Source organism: Hyalella azteca, unplaced genomic scaffold (genome assembly GCF_000764305.2).
Source record: "Hyalella azteca isolate HAZT.00-mixed unplaced genomic scaffold, Hazt_2.0.2 contig5294, whole genome shotgun sequence".
Classification (NCBI taxonomy): domain Eukaryota; kingdom Metazoa; phylum Arthropoda; class Malacostraca; order Amphipoda; family Hyalellidae; genus Hyalella; species Hyalella azteca.
Window position 1 is genome coordinate 5,744 of NW_025935488.1, and position 19,313 is coordinate 25,056.

At 41.5% G+C, this 19,313-nt stretch overlaps 3 protein-coding genes and 1 long non-coding RNA gene across 4 annotated transcripts in view; all 4 read right to left on the reverse strand.

The window, feature by feature from the left end:
* Positions 1-234: 234 nt before the first annotated feature.
* On the reverse strand, positions 235-1,768 carry LOC108666576 (la-related protein 1B). Its single transcript, XM_018153482.2, has 3 exons — positions 1,605-1,768; positions 1,181-1,325; positions 235-842 (listed from the first exon to the last, which is right to left on the reverse strand). The coding sequence occupies exons 1-3, from the start codon at positions 1,732-1,734 to the stop codon at positions 818-820; spliced, it is 300 nt and encodes a 99-aa protein (XP_018008971.1). The 5' UTR covers positions 1,735-1,768; the 3' UTR covers positions 235-817.
* Positions 1,769-1,857: 89 nt separating this feature from the next.
* LOC125177853 lies at positions 1,858-3,176 on the reverse strand. Its single transcript, XR_007156688.1, has 3 exons — positions 3,164-3,176; positions 2,661-2,794; positions 1,858-1,954 (listed from the first exon to the last, which is right to left on the reverse strand). It is a non-coding gene; the product is annotated as an uncharacterized LOC125177853 (long non-coding RNA).
* Positions 3,177-3,583: 407 nt separating this feature from the next.
* On the reverse strand, positions 3,584-10,946 carry LOC108666571. The gene is made up of 5 exons (XM_018153476.2): positions 10,930-10,946; positions 10,402-10,591; positions 8,916-10,037; positions 8,418-8,505; positions 3,584-3,753 (listed from the first exon to the last, which is right to left on the reverse strand). The coding sequence occupies exons 1-5, from the start codon at positions 10,944-10,946 to the stop codon at positions 3,584-3,586; spliced, it is 1,587 nt and encodes a 528-aa protein (XP_018008965.2).
* A 4,832-nt stretch (positions 10,947-15,778) lies between these two features.
* LOC108666572 (flocculation protein FLO11) overlaps positions 15,779-19,313 on the reverse strand; it is an 8,429-nt gene continuing 4,894 nt past the window's right edge. Inside the window, exons 2-4 of the mRNA XM_047880354.1 lie at positions 16,529-17,292; positions 15,887-16,238; positions 15,779-15,810 (exon numbers count right to left, since the gene is read on the reverse strand). Coding sequence (XP_047736310.1) covers positions 15,779-15,810; positions 15,887-16,238; positions 16,529-17,292 — 1,148 coding nt within the window. The remainder of the gene's footprint in view (positions 15,811-15,886; positions 16,239-16,528; positions 17,293-19,313) is intronic.

Here is a 19,313-nt window from a genome sequence, read left to right on the forward strand (position 1 = left end):
TAAAGTCCGCTCCAGCTTTGTGGCTGGAATCGTACTTTCATCTAGGGTTGTTGGCTTTTCTGTCTTGCCACATATGTTGAATGTTTGTTTATCACATTTAATTTCTCATTGTAGTTTTAAATTATTTTAAGAAATTATCTCGGAAAGTATGCATAATTTATTTTTTATTAGCAGTAAAGTTTACGAACAAGTAGAGCTTCATAGGGCCTCACTTCAGTACATGAATGGAGCACCCTGATGGAGCACGGAAATGAGACCATTTGTCAGTAACTCGGTAAGGACAAATTTAAAGATAATGTATTCTCGCTAAATATTTTTTATAAAATATGTACTAGGATGTCTCATGCGACACAAAAATCGACTACCTCCGAGTTTGGTTTGTCAAAATTTCAAATTTATAGCTTAATTTTGTATTGACACCATCGTCGGTAACGCTTTGGCTCCTTATGAAGTGAGGACTTTTGCTATTGGCTTTCTGTGTTTGATAGTTGCAATCAAAGCCTGGATTCTCGTAATATTATTTTTACAGAAATAATGCTATATTTTGTCATGACAATTTAAGTACTATATTATAACTTGTACGTACGCTAAACTCGATACGCTTTCTATTCATTTACTCAATTTTTATTTAGGTCTTCACCCCATCCATCCAGATGAGGAATGTCGGGCGCTTTCTCCTCGAAAACCTAATATTGATATTTTTTCCAAGATGATTGGCTAAATTAGCATACATTCATTACATGGTTACAAAAAAAAATGTTTTCCAATTATCCTATGCGCGACACGTAGCTGCTGATGTTCCACACAAGCTGTCCGTTCAACTGCCTAAGCTACTGCCGTACCTAAGGAGGGTAGAAAGTGAGATATAAATATTTTCTATCATATTATGCTTTGTAAACATGAAGTCTACAACTTTTGAAAATCAACTCTAGCGCATCATTTGCGCATGACACAAATTAATGAATCAATTTACCCATATTAAGCTTCATTTCAACCTTCAATTCTGGCTTAGTCATCAGTTTAACAAAAGAGAACATGAACAAGTATTTATTTCACATGCATTATCTCCAAAGTCTGAAAAATTCACTTTAATGGTGTTAATTAGCCGATTTTCGTCCCATACAGCTTAAAACATATTCTCGTTATAGCTTGTGTTCCTAGACACAATTAATTCCCCGACCTGTACTGTACTTCGGCATCTTCGTTGGCCAGCTTGCGGAATTCTTCATACATTTTCTTATTGAAAGATTCGCGCAGGAAGAACGACCAGAAGCGATACAGCGTGTTCATCTCCTGGCTTCGACCGATGCCATACCGGTGACGCTCTGCACAAAGATCACCATTGATTACTAATAACAAACTGAGAAGACGGAACGATCATATTTTCAGACGATGATTGAGTAACCACTAAGTAGTAGGTAAACTGTTGGGTGTGAGAAAACAAATAAGTTATGCATGCTTCTCCCTCATCCTGGTCGTAAAATAATTTCATAGGGCATGATAAATATTTGTGAGCAGTCAGCACTAAGCAGCAAAAATACTTAATAACACACGTTGCGCTAGATTCAGGAACTCTTGTGCAAGTTAGGAGTTGAAATACTAACCCTTGAGACATCTGAGTCTGTATCTGCAGTACTCAAACTGCGTGAAATTGTTATCCTGCAGCAAGGCATGAGAAGGGTGCTGGAATAAGGGCAGTTCCCCGGCGGGCGTTGTGTCAAACGAGCTGTTCATTGACGCCTGACTGCCGACGCTCGTAGACGCAGTGCCGTCGTACGCGTGGGGCGTGACATCGTTGTCACGAGGCACGTCGTGCACACGCGAGTCAAGGAGCCAACCCACGTGTTTTTCTACTGGCGGGTCGTGGCTGTGACGCGTCTTTTGCTTCAGAGGCTGCCGAGTCAAGACTTGACGAGCTGTGCCTCCGTTGCTGGTCTTGGTTACGGGGTAGAATCTGTGAAGTACACCGAGGAAATGCTTTAGTATAAGCAAACAAAGCAGTAAGAAAGTAGTTCATTCACAATTTTAAGATGCGGTTAAACTTGAATCTATCAATGTGATTACTTGATCATTAAATAGAGGCTCGAAGAAAAGGGTGTTCTTTAATACAAATATACTCTCATTACATGCACATTATCTTTTACAATGCAACATCTCAATCACGGCAGAAACAAATTTTTTCGGACGTAGCAAAGATGTTAGAAATCAGAAATAATGCTTCAGCTAATTTAAAGACGAATTTTTAAGAGAGTATTACCACTAATACTGTAATACATCGTTAACGTTAATCACGAATTATAGTTAAGAACACTGGCGCTAGTACATCGTTAACGTTAACCACGAATTATAGTTAAGAACACAGGCGATAGTGCATCGTTAACGTTAACCACGAATTATAGTTAAGAAACTGGCGAGGCAACTGACCTGGTGAGGTTACGTGGTAACCACGAATTATAGTTAAGAAGACTGGCGAGGCAACTGACCTGGTGAGGTTACGTGGTAACCACGAATTATAGTTAAGAACACAGGCGCGGCAACTGACCTGGTGAGGTTACGTGGTAACGACGAATTATAGTTAAGAACACAGGCGCGGCAACTGACCTGGTGAGGTTACGTGGTAACGACGAATTATAGTTAAGAACACAGGCGCGGCAACTGACCTGGTGAGGTTACGTGAGTCGTGCCGCTGCCTCTGCCGCTTTGCAGGAGCGCATGCGGTGGCCGCAGGAGTAGAGCCTGCAGCCTCGCTGCTGCTGGGGACGCTCCAAGCCCCTGATGTGGGCACCTGACTGGCCTGTGGTACATGTACAACTTATTTTTACCGAGTAATCTTCTCTTCATAAGCTTAATGTGAAAATTTTAACATATGAATTGTGAAAATGTTGACATTGAAGTGTAACCAGATTAAGCAAATATCAGTAAAAACCATTTCGAGAATTTACGCATATTCTTCTCAGAGTACCTAACATAAAAAAATTCATTCAGAAACTGAAAACATGACAGCCGCTATACTTACCGCAATCGAGCACATATATAAAGTACACAGATTGTCCACGCATACATAAATCATCGTTATTAATATTCATGCCTAAATTACTGGTAACAACAATTCCTGTCAATAGACAAAACAGAGAAAGAAGATCCTTGACTGTGCTGATCTCACATCAAAGGCGGATTGCGGTCATAGCCTTCGTGTTTGGGGGCGCGGGTCTTGAGAGGACCTGAGGAACACGTGGACGTTGCACTGCTGCAGGAGCTGGTGCGACGACGGCGAAGTTCAGAAGACCTTTGGGTGACGATCAGCAAACGCTGTATGTCGCGATCGCTAAACTCGGCAACGCTCTGCTCACTCTCGCTGCCATCCGCATCCTCCATCCTGAATGAGTGTTGGGGAAAAATAAACTTCTTCACTTAACATCAACTGGTACAGATAAGTGACAAAAGTGACGGCATTTATAGGTGACTGGAGTCAAATATCGTTCAAACTTATCCACGATTTAATATCAGTGACCAAATAATGGACGTATACTAGAATAAACATTGACGCTAAATATCATAGCCCCATAATAAACGCAGGGCGATCTCACCACTCAGAGAAGCTGTGCTGGCGCGCGTTCATGTCGCACTCGTCCTCGAAATCAAAGTCTAGCTCCTCACGCGCGTCGCTGGCCTGCTTCTTGGCGGCAGAGGCGGGAGGCTTGGGTACCTCAGCTGTGGCATCGGCCGACTCTGGAGTAGCGTTTTCATCACCTTCTGCATAAAATATAAAACAGGTTGAAATAGCAAAGAAACAACAAGAATACTATCGAGAGACAAATTTTTTATAAGGATAATTACCATAGTAGTCAAATTAATACATAAACTTTGTTTCAAGTCCTACTGACTCAACATCTGCTGACATTTGAGTGGGTATGAGTTGAAAGCAAATCAGAAGCTTCGTGAAAACGTTGTTTGCACAGAAAAGTTTGCTCGAGCACTGAGCATCGTAGATGCACGGACCTCCTTCCACATACGTCATCCTTCTAGGACAAGACATAAGTAGAAAAATTTATAAAAAATTCGACAAAAGACTTCTAGAGAATTATTAAGTGAGCTAATGAATCGCGCATGCAACGGAAACGGTACAGCATATTATTCGAATCAACAACTACAGTTATACGAACTAGCACATGTGAAACCAGTGACACTAATATGCACAATATCTAGCACAAGTTAGAAGAAATTCAAAGTGAAACAATCATCATTTCCCAAATTTTTGGTAAGTAAAAATCGAGATGATTTCAGTTTAACGCAACTTAATTTTATGTCGGCAAGAAACTTGTTAAACCATTTTTTTCGCTCTAAACAAAATCTATGTGTTCCAAATTATTTCCAAGCGCACAAATGGATGCATATACGCCCCTTGCATAGCAGAAATGCATCGGAAGAAAATGTTAGCCCTGAATAAGGGCTTTTCCCATATAATCTTAATAGGTGGGATTTGTCGGCATCAGAAAATTCCAAGCTTTAGAACTATCTAAGCAATTAGTTTGCTATTCAACGGAATATTGTTCTTCATAATTAGGTAAATTATGAAGAAGAATTATAATTATTATCGTAGGTAAATTGTTTCACACGGTAAAGAAACATGTGATCACTATCGAAATTTCAACGTTGATATCAGACCCTCCACTATAACATTCGCAACAGATTTATCTATGACAATAATCGTTCTTTTAACCAATGCTGATCTTCTCCTAACGCAGATATATCAATAAAATTAAGAAATCGGTAGCTAATGTTTTCTTAGCACAGACATCAAAACAGGCCTCCGTAATTTAAACTAATTTAGGTTCGCTAAGATTAGAGAACATGAATGTCCGGAAGACTTTACAATTTAAATTTTGTTGGTTAAGCAAATGAAATAAATCCAAATGATTAAACGCTCTTCCACTGACGCAATTGTTCCCGCACGAGTTTATGCCATCTGCGAATTACGCTTCTATAAATTATACATTAAGCAAAAGCTCTCAACGCACTAGTGTGGCTCTAAAATCTAGTTCCGATCATTTCGACCATATTCCATTATATCATTAGGCTAATACCAAACCTAATCCGTCAATTATTATTTATCGAGAGAGATTAAAACCACGCAATATTACATATATTCACATATCAACTCGACCACATAGCTCCACAAAATGGCTTTAGGTTTCCTTAGAATATTTCATCCAACACTAACTAATTTGGAGTCACGACCCATCAGACGACAGAAGTAGTGGTTGTAAGAAGTTTACTGGCGCTTAAGATAGCTATCTATTTCGTGCCGGACCTAAGATATTATGTTACGCCAAAGGTATTTGATCTCTGCAGTCTTCCAGGCTTGAGGCCTGCTCCACATAGGTGTAGGTGTGGGACGGTAGATTCTTTCCGTGGCGGAGCGAAGGTCCGCTCCGGCTTCATGCACGTACAAGTTCCAGTATCAAGGCAGTGGGGCTTGGTCTGGGTGATGGGGTGATGGGCTCAGTGCAAGTACAGTTTCGCGGAGTATGGCCGGTAGGCGGTGTCATCATGGAATTATGCTAGATCTCTGGTAGCAGGTTGCATTCCATTAAGTATAGTCTGAGATTATCGGTTCTAAAGTTACTTTGCTGGTCTTCCCTTATAATTCTGGTGAATATCTCGTCATGATCAAGGGCTGATGTGTTGGGGTAGCAGTTTCGTCGGATGTCGCTGTTGCTAGCACACTCCGCTAAGACATGCAACAGTGTCAGGGGTACCAGGCAGTCACCACAGTATGGCATAGGACGACGCTCAATCAAGTAGCCATGAGTGAGGCGCGTATGACCAACCATCAGACTACACAGCGCTCTCTCCATCTGTCGGGATCTCTGGTACGGCGAGCTCCATGCTGATACGCAGTCCTCAGTTCATTTATCTCGTGTTCAGCCACAGGTCGAGCCATATATGGCGAACGCTAGCTCTAATGAGGTACATAAAGGATGACGACATAGGAGATGACGCCGAGACGATATAAGAGATGAAACTTAATACTCGGTCACAACCTTTCCTGATTTTTTTTCGAAGTTTTTCATTGCAGTGCGACAAACTTTTTTAGCTTGATTTCGAGCTCTGGCATACAGGTTATAATCAGACTCGCTGCGAGTTCGTAAATAACGCTTGTAGGCTTCTTTCTTGGTCTTTAGCTGAGTCTTAACTGCACTGTGAACCTTCATCACAAATCAGAATCACGAAGTAGAAGGACTCTGAAACAACGTCACAATAACATGACATGTTTCTATTCATCAACAAAGAGACAACTGGAAGCTTCACCACTTTCATGACGTGATTTCAATTGAACAATACCATGCCAGACAATTTTTTCACTCGGGTTCATTTTATATAAAAAACGAATCCTAGAGGATGAGTCCTTAAATAACTTAACTTAAACCTTTGCCCCTTAAGTAAGTAGCCTTAATTAACTTAAATATAATACAGCTAAATGCTAAAAAGTACCAACACTCGCCGCCAATTCTGTTTAATCTTACTAAAAGCAAACCACTCATGCGAGACAGACCAACACGAGTACCATCATTGTCGTCGCACCGTCCAAGTATATCTCAAATTACCTTGATAATGTAATATTACTGATCACGACTCGTATCAGCGGCAACATGAATTTTAGAATTGATGAATAACGCTGGTTTAATTGCTAACGCTAATCTAAGGACAATTAATAACTAAGACTGACCAATCAAAACTGCCTCGAAGTAGCGACATTGAGACACAAATTACAAAAGCTCGTTATCGCTACAAGTACGCGAAGCTACAGCAAATACAAAATACTGAATAAAAAAAGAAAATTGTCGACCCCTTCATTCATTGAAACGTTAATGAATAGTCGTTGAACTATTCATCGTAGTAGTACTATTCACTCTTATCACAGTACTTATTAGAAGAATTAATAGCTGAAGCGCTCAGTAGCGCTTTAGCTATTAAAACATTTTGCACCAGAAATCTAATTAAACATCCATAGCATGAAGGAAGGTCTCACTCAATTTTCGGAAATTCCACAAATCAAATACATGTACCCCACAAGGGTGAAAAATCGCATCAAATGATCAAAGTTCATTTCCTGGTCATCGCTACAAGCATGCGAAGTAAATACAAGAACTGAATAAAAACCTAGTCTAGAAAATGATCGACCCCGTCAATCATTAAAATCACATTGAATGGAGTTATATTCGTCATTGTATTATTTATTCTTATCGTTCAAATAACGAATCTCACGATTAGGTTCGCAGTAGAGAATCCAATGAAAATCGGCTATTACTCTCAGTAAAACTGTCAGGTATATACCTGTTTCTGAACAGGTACTTGCAAGCCTATATAGTTCTAAAGTGCAGTAAGAAAAACCCTTGTACATGAAACAGCAATAACTCTACCACCTCCTAGCCATAATAAATACATCAATGAAGGCAGACATGAAAGACAATCACAAACAACTTAAGATGAAAAAAACTAACCTTATCTTTCTTACTATTAAAACAGCCCATAGACCGTCTGAGTACCGGGCATCACAGCCATTTTATCACTTCTTAAGACAATAATGGCAACAAATAAGCGATATCTTAATAATCACTTCCACCTGGAATGATTAATGCAAGTCCTATATAGCAGCTAAAAGCGAAATATCACAGTCTTTTTCTTCCTCGTGTGTTTTTAATAGCATGCAGAGCAACGAAATGTGAATATCACATTCACTTTATTTCCTAGGGATCGAAAATCAATCAGGCTTCAACATGAAAAAACACACTAGAAGACAAAATACCAGGAAGAAAGATTCGCATAGCATCGTAAGAATCGCATGGCATGATATCGTAAGAACCGCATGGCATGGCATGGTAAGAATAGCATGGCATGGAAAGAATCGCATAGCATCGTAAGAACCGCATGGCATGGCATGGTAAGAACCGCATGGCATGGCATGGTAAGAATAGCATGGCATGGAAAGATTCGCATAGCATCGTAAGAATCGCATGGCATGGAAAGAATCGCTTAGAATCGTAAGTGCGGGAGATTATTTCGTACCATCTCGCTGGTGAGCGATCACCGCTAGAAAGCAATGTCCACATGCAATAGCAGACTTAATTTTGAACAAGCAAGAACAAAAGCAGGGTTAAATGGAAGCACTTAAGATAACGTAACGGTAAATACTGGCACATTAAAACAAGGGTCGTGTTAAGAATAAAGCGATTAGCAAGAGAGTCAGCTTAGCGCGTAAATCATTAATGAAGATAATCAAGGGAGATCGTGCTTGAGGTATATGACTTAAAACAGTGCGTGAAAAGATTAGAAGCAATCCCAGCAGAGTTTGGCATGGAAGGTCGCGTAAACGTAGACCCAAAACTCGAACAAGAAAAAGAACGAGTAATTACCTCTAATGAGGGCGAGCGACTCGTCTGAACGAACGCTGGCTGCTTGTTGCGCGTCGAGAGTCGCTGGCACCTGCTTTCCAGCAGGCATCTGAAGTTCAACGCATGTCAATAACATTGAAATAATTCATGAGATCAAACGTCAAACGGAAACATTGAAAACTTGACGCATAAAATGTTCGAATAGATCAAAGAATTGGTCTCTAAAATTGAGATCACGAACGGATGGTTGAGAAAATGAGGAAGCTTTAATACATGTTGAAGAAAGAATTCATCGGAAATGCTTTGAAAATGCGTCTAAATCGCGGGGAAACAAGAGAAAAAAAATTATATAAAGTCCGGTAATACAAAAGACAATGATTAAATTTGTTCTTGACCAAATCCCAATCGATATGGAAGCCGTGAGATAATAAATATCATCTCTTAACTTTCAAAAGGCATAAGAAATAATACCCTCTGTCCGTTAACGTCATAAGCTCGAGGACAACAGTTTTGATTTACCAATATAGGGCCGTGGAGCGTANTGTGTATAAGAGACAGGTTGTTGTCAACCGGGGGAAGGCTGACGAGCATACCGTTGCCGTTATTCAGAGACACGCTGTTGTTGTCAACCGGGGGAAAGCGGACGAGCATACCGTTGCCGTTATTCAGAGACACGCTCTTGTTGTAAACTGGGGGAAGACTGACGAGCATACCGTTGATGTTGACCATGGGGTTGAGGGCCATCATGTTGGGGTTCGCGGTCATTATGTCGGGGTTCGGGGCCATCATGTCGGGGTTCGGGGCCATCATGTCGAGGTTCGCAGGCATCCCGTTTATAGCTACCATTTCATTGTTGATGGGGACATCGTTGCTCACTACAACGCAGTTAGGAATAGGCAAAGCAGCTGTTGGAGCGACAACAGACACTCCATCGTCAGGAGTGACTACGGCACTAGCAGCGACTTGTCCACTCATAGCGTTCGTACAATATAGGTTGAAGATACTCCTACATTCAGCGAGGACTGCTTGAATCTCAACGTCCCCAGTCTCGCATAGCAGCGCTCGCAGCACATCCAAGTAGCCGTTGCAGAGCTGCCAGTAATACTCGCTCACGGCCACCGTGCAGAAGTTCAAGGTGCCCGAGGCAAGCAGAGCAGCATAGTGCAGTTCCGCATGTGTTGGGTATTTCTTCAATATGGCTTTCAGAACTTCGTCCAAGTTCACAATTTCTACAGGAACTTTTTCTACCTTGTTCATGAGGGCAAAGTTTCGACATAGATTAAGCATGACTTGGTTTGCGGTAGGAGACCCCATGAGAAGCGAATACTCCCAGGAAGGACAGCTGGAGCTCTTCATCACGAAAACAACTGCGTTTTTGAAGACTTCTTTCAGTTCGCCATCAATGCACCGAACAATAGAATCCCCACCTTTGGTGATGGCATCAAATACGACGTTCTTATCAAACTCGAGGCCGTTGCATAAGAGGAGATTCAATGTGTCCACTATAGACTCAGTTTTCTTAACGCGGTTGAGCAATGTGAGGCAACTGGCGAGAGAGCTGCGCTCGTCCGTAGACCCAGACACGACACGGTGAGCTTTTCTCGGGCTTTCCTTGAAGAACTGGTAATATCGACTACGGACCTGAAACAAAAATTTTATTACGAAATGGCCAACGCGCTGCAGGTCTCTGCGTTACTGACACACGATATATAAGCAAATGTGTGCATTCATTCGTCATTATTTTGTTTGCTTCATTAACTGGCCATTACTTGTATATGTATTCAGCTCTAAGTCAGGGACTTCACTGTAGCAAGTTATAACAAGTACAAGTCGCATTATTTGAAAGACAAGTTAGGCAATGGACTCGATTTCTATAATCTTTCAATGCATTCCATATGAATCTTTACAAGAAAACACCTATATTTGCATTATTTCGACTAAACAATTGACTGGTATTGAATGAGACAGTAATATGATGTAAATGGATGACTTAGCGAATACGGACCCTCTCATTAGGAAGGATCTGGAGGTGGAGGCAGGAGCTGAGGTACTTGATGACATCGTCGACGGTGAGGCGCAGCAGCCGCAGCCGAGGGAACTTGATGAGCTCGGCGATGGCAACGGACCAGTCATCGTCCATGAGGGCGTGCAGGAAAGTGTCGTGCTCGTAGTTCTCGGCGCTCAGGTAGTAGCATCTGTACAGGTACAACATTAATAAATTCAGCGATAATGTGGTAGAATAAAACTAATATTTATTCGCTCTCCTACTAAATTAATAGGAAACTGTCGTGCTCGTAGTTCTCGGCGCTCAGGTAGTAGCATTTGTACAGGTACAACATTAATAAATAACTTCAGAGATAATGTAGTAGAATAAAACTAATATTCATTTGCTCTCCTACTAAATTAATAAAATAAGCCAGGTCGAGGCAAGAAGAGCTAACGCGGATGAATCATAACCCACCCAAATTATTAAATAAAACTCTTTCAGTATACTTTGACCTTCACCTAAAAATACTAGCAAGCCGGTACATACGAAGCGAAGTTGTGCATCGTGCCTTTTAAAAAAGGACCGGTACATTTGAACAGCCATGAGTAAAATATAACAATGAAATACACGATAGTTTCAGAAAACCAGGAAAATGCCAGCGCGGTGAAATAAATCAGAGTTGTAATACAAACTTAGAGTGGCAATGGTTAAAAGTAATGCAATACTCACGTTTGGAAGACGCACAGGGCCTTTACGACTTCAGAATGTTCGGACTTCTCTTTCTCGATGTCAGGGATCACGAAACCAAGGTTGGGCACAAAACGGTGGTTAAGTGTGAAGTTAGAGGCCAGCACCTTGGGGATCTGAAAGAAAATACAGGTAATGTAAAGAACTGCAGCTTAAAAATATCAATATTCCAACGAACAAAAATTGTTCTCGCTTGGCCCAAAAGCAAGACATGTTTATAATATTAAGCTATTGAAGTATATACTGCAACAACTAGAAATCATGTAAATCAGGATTAAATTTAGTTAATAAACATCCAGTATTATTTACTGTTCTCGCTTGGCCAAAAGCAAGACTTGTTTATAACACTAAGCTATTGAAGCAAATACTGCCACAACTAGAAATCATGTACATCAGGATTAAATTTAGTTAATAAGCATTCAGTATTATTTACTGTTCTCGCTTGGCCCATAAGCAAGACTTGTTTATAAAACTAAGCTATATTGAAGCAAATACTGCCACAACTAGAAATCATGTACATCGGGATTAAATTTAGTTAATAAGCATTCAGTAATATTTACATTTTCTTAAGTGTTCATTGGGCTCCGAAAAGTGATGAGCACTCACCACCGTGCGGTATCCAAGCGAGTCTCCCTCTTTAAGAATGGAGTCGAAGGCAGTCAATATCTCCTCCTCGGTGCGAAGGAAAGGTTTGGCAGTGTACACTCTGATGGTATCCGTCCAACCACACACCTTGTGGAAGATCACGCCCTTCTTGTCATACCTGAGCACCGCATCCTCTCTGTACTTCTGGTCAGCCACGTCTGATCCGCCGCTCTCACGGCGTGGTCTCCCCTCTCCATCATCGCCAATTTGTTCCTCATAATTTAGTCCCGAGTTGAGGTTGTTTGTGCGGTTAACGTTGTTTGAAAAGTGATGAGCACTCACCACCGTGCGGTATCCAAGCGAGTCTCCCTCTTTAAGAATGGAGTCGAAGGCAGTCAATATCTCCTCCTCGGTGCGAAGGAAAGGTTTGGCAGTGTACACTCTGATGGTATCCATCCAACCACACACCTTGTGGAAGATCACGCCCTTCTTGTCATACCTGAGCACCGCATCCTCTCTGTACTTCTGGTCAGCCACGTCTGATCCGCCGCTCTCACGGCGTGGTCTCCCCTCTCCATCATCGCCAATTTGTTCCTCATAATTTAGTCCCGAGTTGAGGTTGTTTGTGCGGTTAACGTTGTTACGATTGTTAAACCCAGCTCTGCCACTACTGTTTCTGCGCACTCCCTGTCCTCTGGTGGCGGAAGTGTTATTGTATCGCGCGTTATTGTAGTTGTTGTAGTTGCTGACGCGGAAGTTTGAGTTGCTTGGCACACGACCATGCGAGCTGCTACGGTTGTATCCTCCTCTGTTATAACCGCGACCTCGACTGTTTTCGCCATGGAACCCGATGGCATTACCATTGTATGGCTGCCAAACAGCTGCACAATATTAATTGTCATTTTATATATTGATATAAATATCAAAAATATCAATATTTTATTTTATATAAATATTAAATATATGCAAAATTCCGAGTCGAGACTTGATGCATCATATAAAATAATGAAATAAAACAACGAAAAAAAAACAAGCACGAATTAAAAATCAACGCAAGAGAAAAAATAATAAGATATTGTACGTAAAGACCGAAAGGTGAGCGAGTCACTCACCTCTGCTCCTCCTGTTGGTACTACTGCCATTGTTGTTTCTGTTGTTGTTGTTATAATTGTTGTTGTTGTTTCTGTTGGTGTTGTTATTGATATTATTGTTGTTGTTTCTGTTGTTGACGTTATTATTGTTGCTGTTTCTGTAAGTGTTGTTGTTAACACGTTGATTGCTGTTCCTGTTCACTGGGTTTGGAGGAGAGTTCTCGCCGTTGCTGTCACGAAGAACAGCAGTTGGCGCCCCTGCACGGGTCGCTGCCGCGCCCCCCGACAGAGGCTCGGCAGAGGTACTGCCCTCGCGGGGCAAGGTGCCCTCAAGGGGGGAAGTGCCCTCAAGAGACGAGGTGCCCTCAAGAGACGAGGTGTCCTCAAGAGACGAGGTGCCCTCACGAGACGAGGTGCCTTCAGACGGTCCGTTTAGAGACGAGGGTTGCTCGTTTGAGGACGATGAAGTAGCGTCGTCGGCTCCACTGGGCCGGGACAAAGAAACGTTCTCTGTTTTAGTGTAGTTTTTCTGCTTGTTCTTCTTCTTGCTTTTGGTTTCAGCGGGAACAACGGCAGCTGTTGCCACTGGCTTCAGCGCCGGCCACGTGGCGTTTTCCTGAGCCTCGCTCATCTCCACGGTTCCCTGGAATGAGGAAGAATGTAATTCATGAATAGCTATTGATAAACAAACGCAAACCTAATCTTTAGCTGCAAATTATTGTATTAGCAAGGAAACTAGCTAGTAAACGAAGAATGTGAATACCTATAAGATAAAATAAGATAATATAATAATTGAATAACTCAATGAATAAATGAAATATCACCTACGAAAATTGTAAATTGATTAGAAATCGTATTGACAATTTCGTTAACAATACCATAAAAGAATCATCATGCACTGCAATTGAGATGCAATATGCGACCGCAACGGGCTTACCTCAGCTGTTGCACCGCGCCAAGGAGCAGGAGTTGGGGGATTGTGTCGGGAAGAACCGCCGTATTTATTTGCTCTCCTACTAAATTAATAGGAAAGTGTCGTGCTCGTAGTTCTCGGCGCTCAGGTAGCAGCATCTGTACAGGTACAACATTAATAAAAAACTTCAGAGATAATGTAGTAGAATAAAAATAATATTCATTTGCTCTCCTACTAAATTAATAAAATAAGCCAGGTCGAGGCAAGAAGAGCTAACGCGGATGGAAAATAACAAGCCCAAATTATTAAATAAAACTCTTTTTGAATACTTTGAATTTCACCTAAAAATATTAGTAAGCCGGTACATACGAAGCGAAGTTATGCATCGTGCCTTTTAAAAGAGGCCCGGTACATTTGAACAGCCCTGAGTAAAACATAACAATGAAATACACGATAGGTTCAGAAAACCAGGAAAATGATAGCGCAGTGAAATAGAACAGAGTTGCAATACAAACTTGGAGTGGCAATTTTCAAAAGTAATGCGCAATACTCACGTTTGGAAGACGCACAGGGCCTTTACCACATCAGGATGATCGGTCTTCTCTTTCTCGATGTCAGGGATCACGAAACCAAGGTTGGGCACAAAACGGTGGTTAAGTGTGAAGTTAGAGGCCAGCACCCTGGGGATCTGAAAGAAAATACAGGTAATGTAAAGAACTGCAGCTTACAAATATCAATATTCCAATGAACAAAAATTGTTCTCGCTTGGCCCAAAAGCAAGACATGTTTATAATACTAAGCTATTGAAGTAAATACCTACTGCAACAACTAGAAATCATGTAAATCAGGATTAAATTTAGTTAATAAGCATCCAGTATTATTTACTGTTCTCGCCTGGCCCAAAAGCAAGACTTGTTTATAACACTAAGCTATTGAAGCAAATACTGCCACAACTAGAAATCATGTACATCGGGATTAAATTTAGTTAATAAGCATTCAGTATTATTTACATTTTCTTAAGTGTTCATTGGGCTCCGAAAAGTGATGAGCACTCACCACCGTGCGGTATCCAAGCGAGTCTCCCTCTTTAAGAATGGAGTCGAAGGCAGTCAATATCTCCTCCTCGGTGCGAAGGAAAGGTTTGGCAGTGTACACTCTGATGGTATCCATCCAACCACGCACCTTGTGGAAGATCACGCCCTTCTTGTCATACCTGAGCACCGCATCCTCTCTGTACTTCTGGTCAGCCACGTCTGATCCGCCGCTCTCACGGCGTGGTCTCCCCTCTCCATCATCGCCAATTTGTTCCTCATAATTTAGTCCCGAGTTGAGGTTGTTTGTGCGGTTAACGTTGTTACGATTGTTAAACCCAGCTCTGCCACTACTGTTTCTGCGCACTCCCTGTCCTCTGGTTTCGGAAGTGTTATTGTATCGCGCGTTATTGTAGTTGTTGTAGTTGCTGACGCGGAAGTTTGAGTTGCTTGGCACACGACCATGCGAGCTGCTACGGTTGTATCCTCCTCTGTTATAACCGCGACCTCGACTGTTTTCGCCATGGAACCCGATGGCATTACCATTGTATGGCTGCCAAACAGCTGCACAACATTAATTATCATTTTACATATCAATATATAACATATGAAAATTATTTGTAAATATTTTATTTTATATAAATGTTAAATACATCAAAAATTCCGAGTCGAGACTTGATGCATCATATAAAATAATGAAATAAAACAACGAAAAAAACAGACCCGAATTAAAAATCAATGTAACAGAAAAAAAGATCAAGTTATTGTAAAGACCGAATTGACGAGTCTCATCCTTCGTAGAAATGAAGTTGGAGCGAGTCACTCACCTCTGCTCCTCCTGTTGGTCCTACTGCCATTGCTGTTGTTGTTATTATTGTTGTTGTTGTTATAATTATTATTGTTGCTGTTGTTGTTGTTGTTAACAACACAACAATATTATTATTATTGTTGTTGTGTTGTTGCAACAATAATATTATTATTATTGTTGCTGTTGTTGTTGTTGTTAACACGTTGATTGCTGTTCCTGTTCACTGGGTTTGGAGGAGAGTTCTCGCCGTTGCTGTCACGAAGAGCAGCGGTTGGCGCCCCTGCACGGGTCGCTGCCGCGCACCCCGACAGAGGCTCGGCAGGGGTACCCTCGCGGGGCAAGGTGCCCTCACGGGGGTAAGTGCCCTCACGAGACGAGGTGCCCTCAAGAGACGAGGTGCCCTCACGACACGAGGTGCCCTCAAGAGACGAGGTGCCCTCACGAGACGAGGTGCCTTCAGACGGTCCGTTTTGAGACGAGGGTTGCTCGTTTGAGGACGATGAAGTAGCGTCGTCGGCTCCACTGGGCCGGGACAAAGACCTGTTCTCTGTTTTCGTGTAGTTTTTCTGCTTGTTCTTCTTCTTGCTTTTGGTTTCAGCGGGAACAACGGCAGGTGTTGCCACTGGCTTCAGCGCCGGCCACGTGGCGTTCTCCTGAGCCTCGCTCATCTCCACGGTTCCCTGGAATGAGGAAGAATGTTATTCATGAATAGCTATTGATAAACAAACGCAAACCTAATCTTTAGCTGCAAATCATTGTATTAGCAAGGAAACTAGCTTGTAAACGAAGAATGTGAATATAAGATAAAATATGATAATATAATAATTAAATAACTCAATGAATAAATGAAATATCACCTACGAAAATTGTTAATTGATTAGAAATCGTATTGACAATTTCGTGAACAAAACCATAAAAGAATCATCATGCACTAATATTGAGATGCAATATGCGACCGCAACGGGCTTACCTCAGCTGTTGCACCGCGCCAAGGAGCAGGAGTTGGGGGATTGTGTCGGGAAGAACCGCCGTCGTTGATGGCTTCATCGACTGACAACGAAACAACTTTATTCTCAGGAACTACGGAACAAGAAGTGAACGGGTTCACAACAACAGCAGGTTTCCGCATTGTCGGCAAGATCGCCGTGACTTGCGGTCTAGCCACAACCAATGAAGATGATCCGGAGGTACGCCTTTTGGTTGTAATAGCACCCGCAGCTTCTGAAGTGTGTGAGGCAGTATTTTTTGAATGAGCTCTTTCGGGAGTCTTGGGAACTGATGGCACTGGAGCTTTATGAGGCGATTCGGTTCTTTTCTGAGGATCAGATCCACTCGATGATGGAATGTTGGTAAGTGAAGAAGTTCCTACCACAGAGATCTGCACTATTTCAGGGGCAGGGGAAGCGTTGTTCTGGGTCGACTTCTTCGGCGATGTCGAACTCTTGACCGAGCTTGAGACTGAGTTTTGAACTGGCACGGCAGCGTTCGAATTTTGTGAAGGAGAGCTACTTGTCCGCGAATTTGAGCTTGACTCGCTTCTTTGTTTTTTATTCCGGCGACGGTTTTTGTTTTTGTTACGAGACTTGCCCTTCGTTTTCGTAGGAACAGTAGGGCTGTTCATATGTCCGTTCAAGCGGCTGCCGTTCTCCTGTTGAGAACCTGAAGCGTCAGCGCTGCTGCAGCTGCTGCTGCGCTCGCTGCCATCAACTCCGTTGGCGTCGGTAATGACTTGATCTGCAACACAACGTAGAATGAGTGCAAATAATGCTAAGCTGTCGAGTTCTTAGGCATTTTCAATACAAAGAAATAATTGTCAACAGAGAAATAAAAAAATCGCTAAAGCAGCAGAATAACGAATACTTCGGGATGGAAGCATGATACACAACACGAAAAGCGCTGCAATAGGGCGAAATAGAAACTTAAAGTTTCTATAGAACATTCACTTAAAAAAAACTTATCATGAGGGAAGAAACAAAGCCATAAAAAGAGAATAGAATTAAATACTTATTTTAATGTACGAATTCAAAATCATTCTAAATAACGTGAAGTGTGGATGAACAAAGGCGCCAATTTTCAAGCATAATCAAGAAATCTTGATAAAAACATACAAAGGAGCTAAAGGGTACTGGAAATCATGAAAGAATGTGAAGTAATATTTTTCGTGAAATTAGTGCATGTTGAGCAGTAATGTAACTTGGCCAGACTGAGCCACACATGCGGTTTCGACTAGACATTACCAAGTCGCAATACTGCAGCTGTAAAACAAAGAAGCCTGACATACATCTGCATCGTGAGCCGCTGCAGGCACTCGCAACTTGATAGTTCAGTTCAGTGTAGCAATCTGCTGGTCATACTAGGCAGTACTTTACTGTACCCTCAATAAATGATAACAAGTGAAATTGAAAGTGAGAATTTTTACTGCCTTATTCCAAGACGAGCATTTGATTGTAAACGCATGAGCAGCACAATTAAAGTGTAGGGGCAACGAACAGCAAAATAATTCCGAGTTCAAACCACCTATTCTATGAAACTGCGACAAAGCATTCGCGGAAAAACGGAACTTTGTATAAGGAGAAAACATATGTTATAATGAGGTTGTTCGCATCTCATGAAGATATTTTACCTCATGCACAAGCGTGGAGTGAGAGAGTATCGAGATTCTGTCGGCCGATGGTCTCGACAAAGGGAATAAATAAGTTGTGATCGCAGTTTTGTTGGCCCTAGCATCACGAGCAGCACGGTGCTGGTGTGTGTCTTTAGCACACGAATGCGGCGGGCTTGGTGCGATGTTGTTGTTCTTACTTGGCAACGTCCCTAGTGACGTCCCTTACTTGGCAACGTCCCTAGTGACGTCCCTTATACTTGGGAACGTCCTATTCAATGCAACAATTCTCATTGAAATTCTCTTGAACCATGAAATTAAAATTTTGAAATTCATTTTACCAATGTTTGTGTTGAGATGAAATTCCTAGCAGGTTAAAACGAATTTCATGTTCTGAAATTATTTTAGAATCGATTACAAACCAAAATAAATTACTTTATTTATATTCAAATTATCCGTAATTTATAAACCAGTAAACAAAATTCGCTACACATGACCTCAATAGATCTCAAAATATCATAAGATTATCTTAGTCCGCGCGAATACACAAGTCTAGGTACTACACATCAGTTGTGAATACAGGCTACTGCTGCAGGCCACTGCGCAGTAGGAGAACCTCAGTAATATTGCTAATAATAAATATATTTCGTTCTTTTAGAAAAAAGTTAGGAAACTTGTACGTTAAGCAGAGCTCAGGTCCAATCAAAATAAGTACTAAAAATAAACTAGTTGGAAATTAGATTTCAAATTCCACCGGAAAAAATGAACATTAAATATATACATATATATCTATTCTAGTGTTTAAATTCTAGTGTTTAAATTTTGAGGATAACCATGCCATCAAGCCTAAAAATTAAAAAAATGAAGCCCGAAGTAAATGCAAAATTTGCAATAAATGAAATTGGAAAAAGAAGACACAACACACGGTTCCTAAGAATGATCTCGAGCGCTCCATGCAGCAGGACGCAAGTCATCTTCTCAGAAAGTTGCTCTCAAGAGACCCAGAGAATTCAGCAGTTCACAGCGGCGCTTTACACAACACAATCATAGTACAAATCTGGCAACGCACTTTGCTTTTGCAATCCTATGACTTGGAGATTTGTGTATCAAACGAACGTAGCTAACTTCAAAGATGTTTACCGTATTACAGTAT

Bases quoted from the DNA above. Each gene is read 5' to 3' on its own strand.
- LOC108666576 (XM_018153482.2), bottom strand. From the start codon at position 1,734: ATGAACAGCTCGTTTGACACAACGCCCGCCGGGGAACTGCCCTTATTC. The intron at 1,326-1,604 runs GTTAGTATTTCA...ATCTTTGTGCAG, and splicing joins CAGACTCAGATGTCTCAAGG to AGCGTCACCGGTATGGCATC. The intron at 843-1,180 runs GTCGGGGAATTA...TACCCTCCTTAG, and splicing joins GATGCCGAAGTACAGTACAG to GTACGGCAGTAGCTTAGGCA.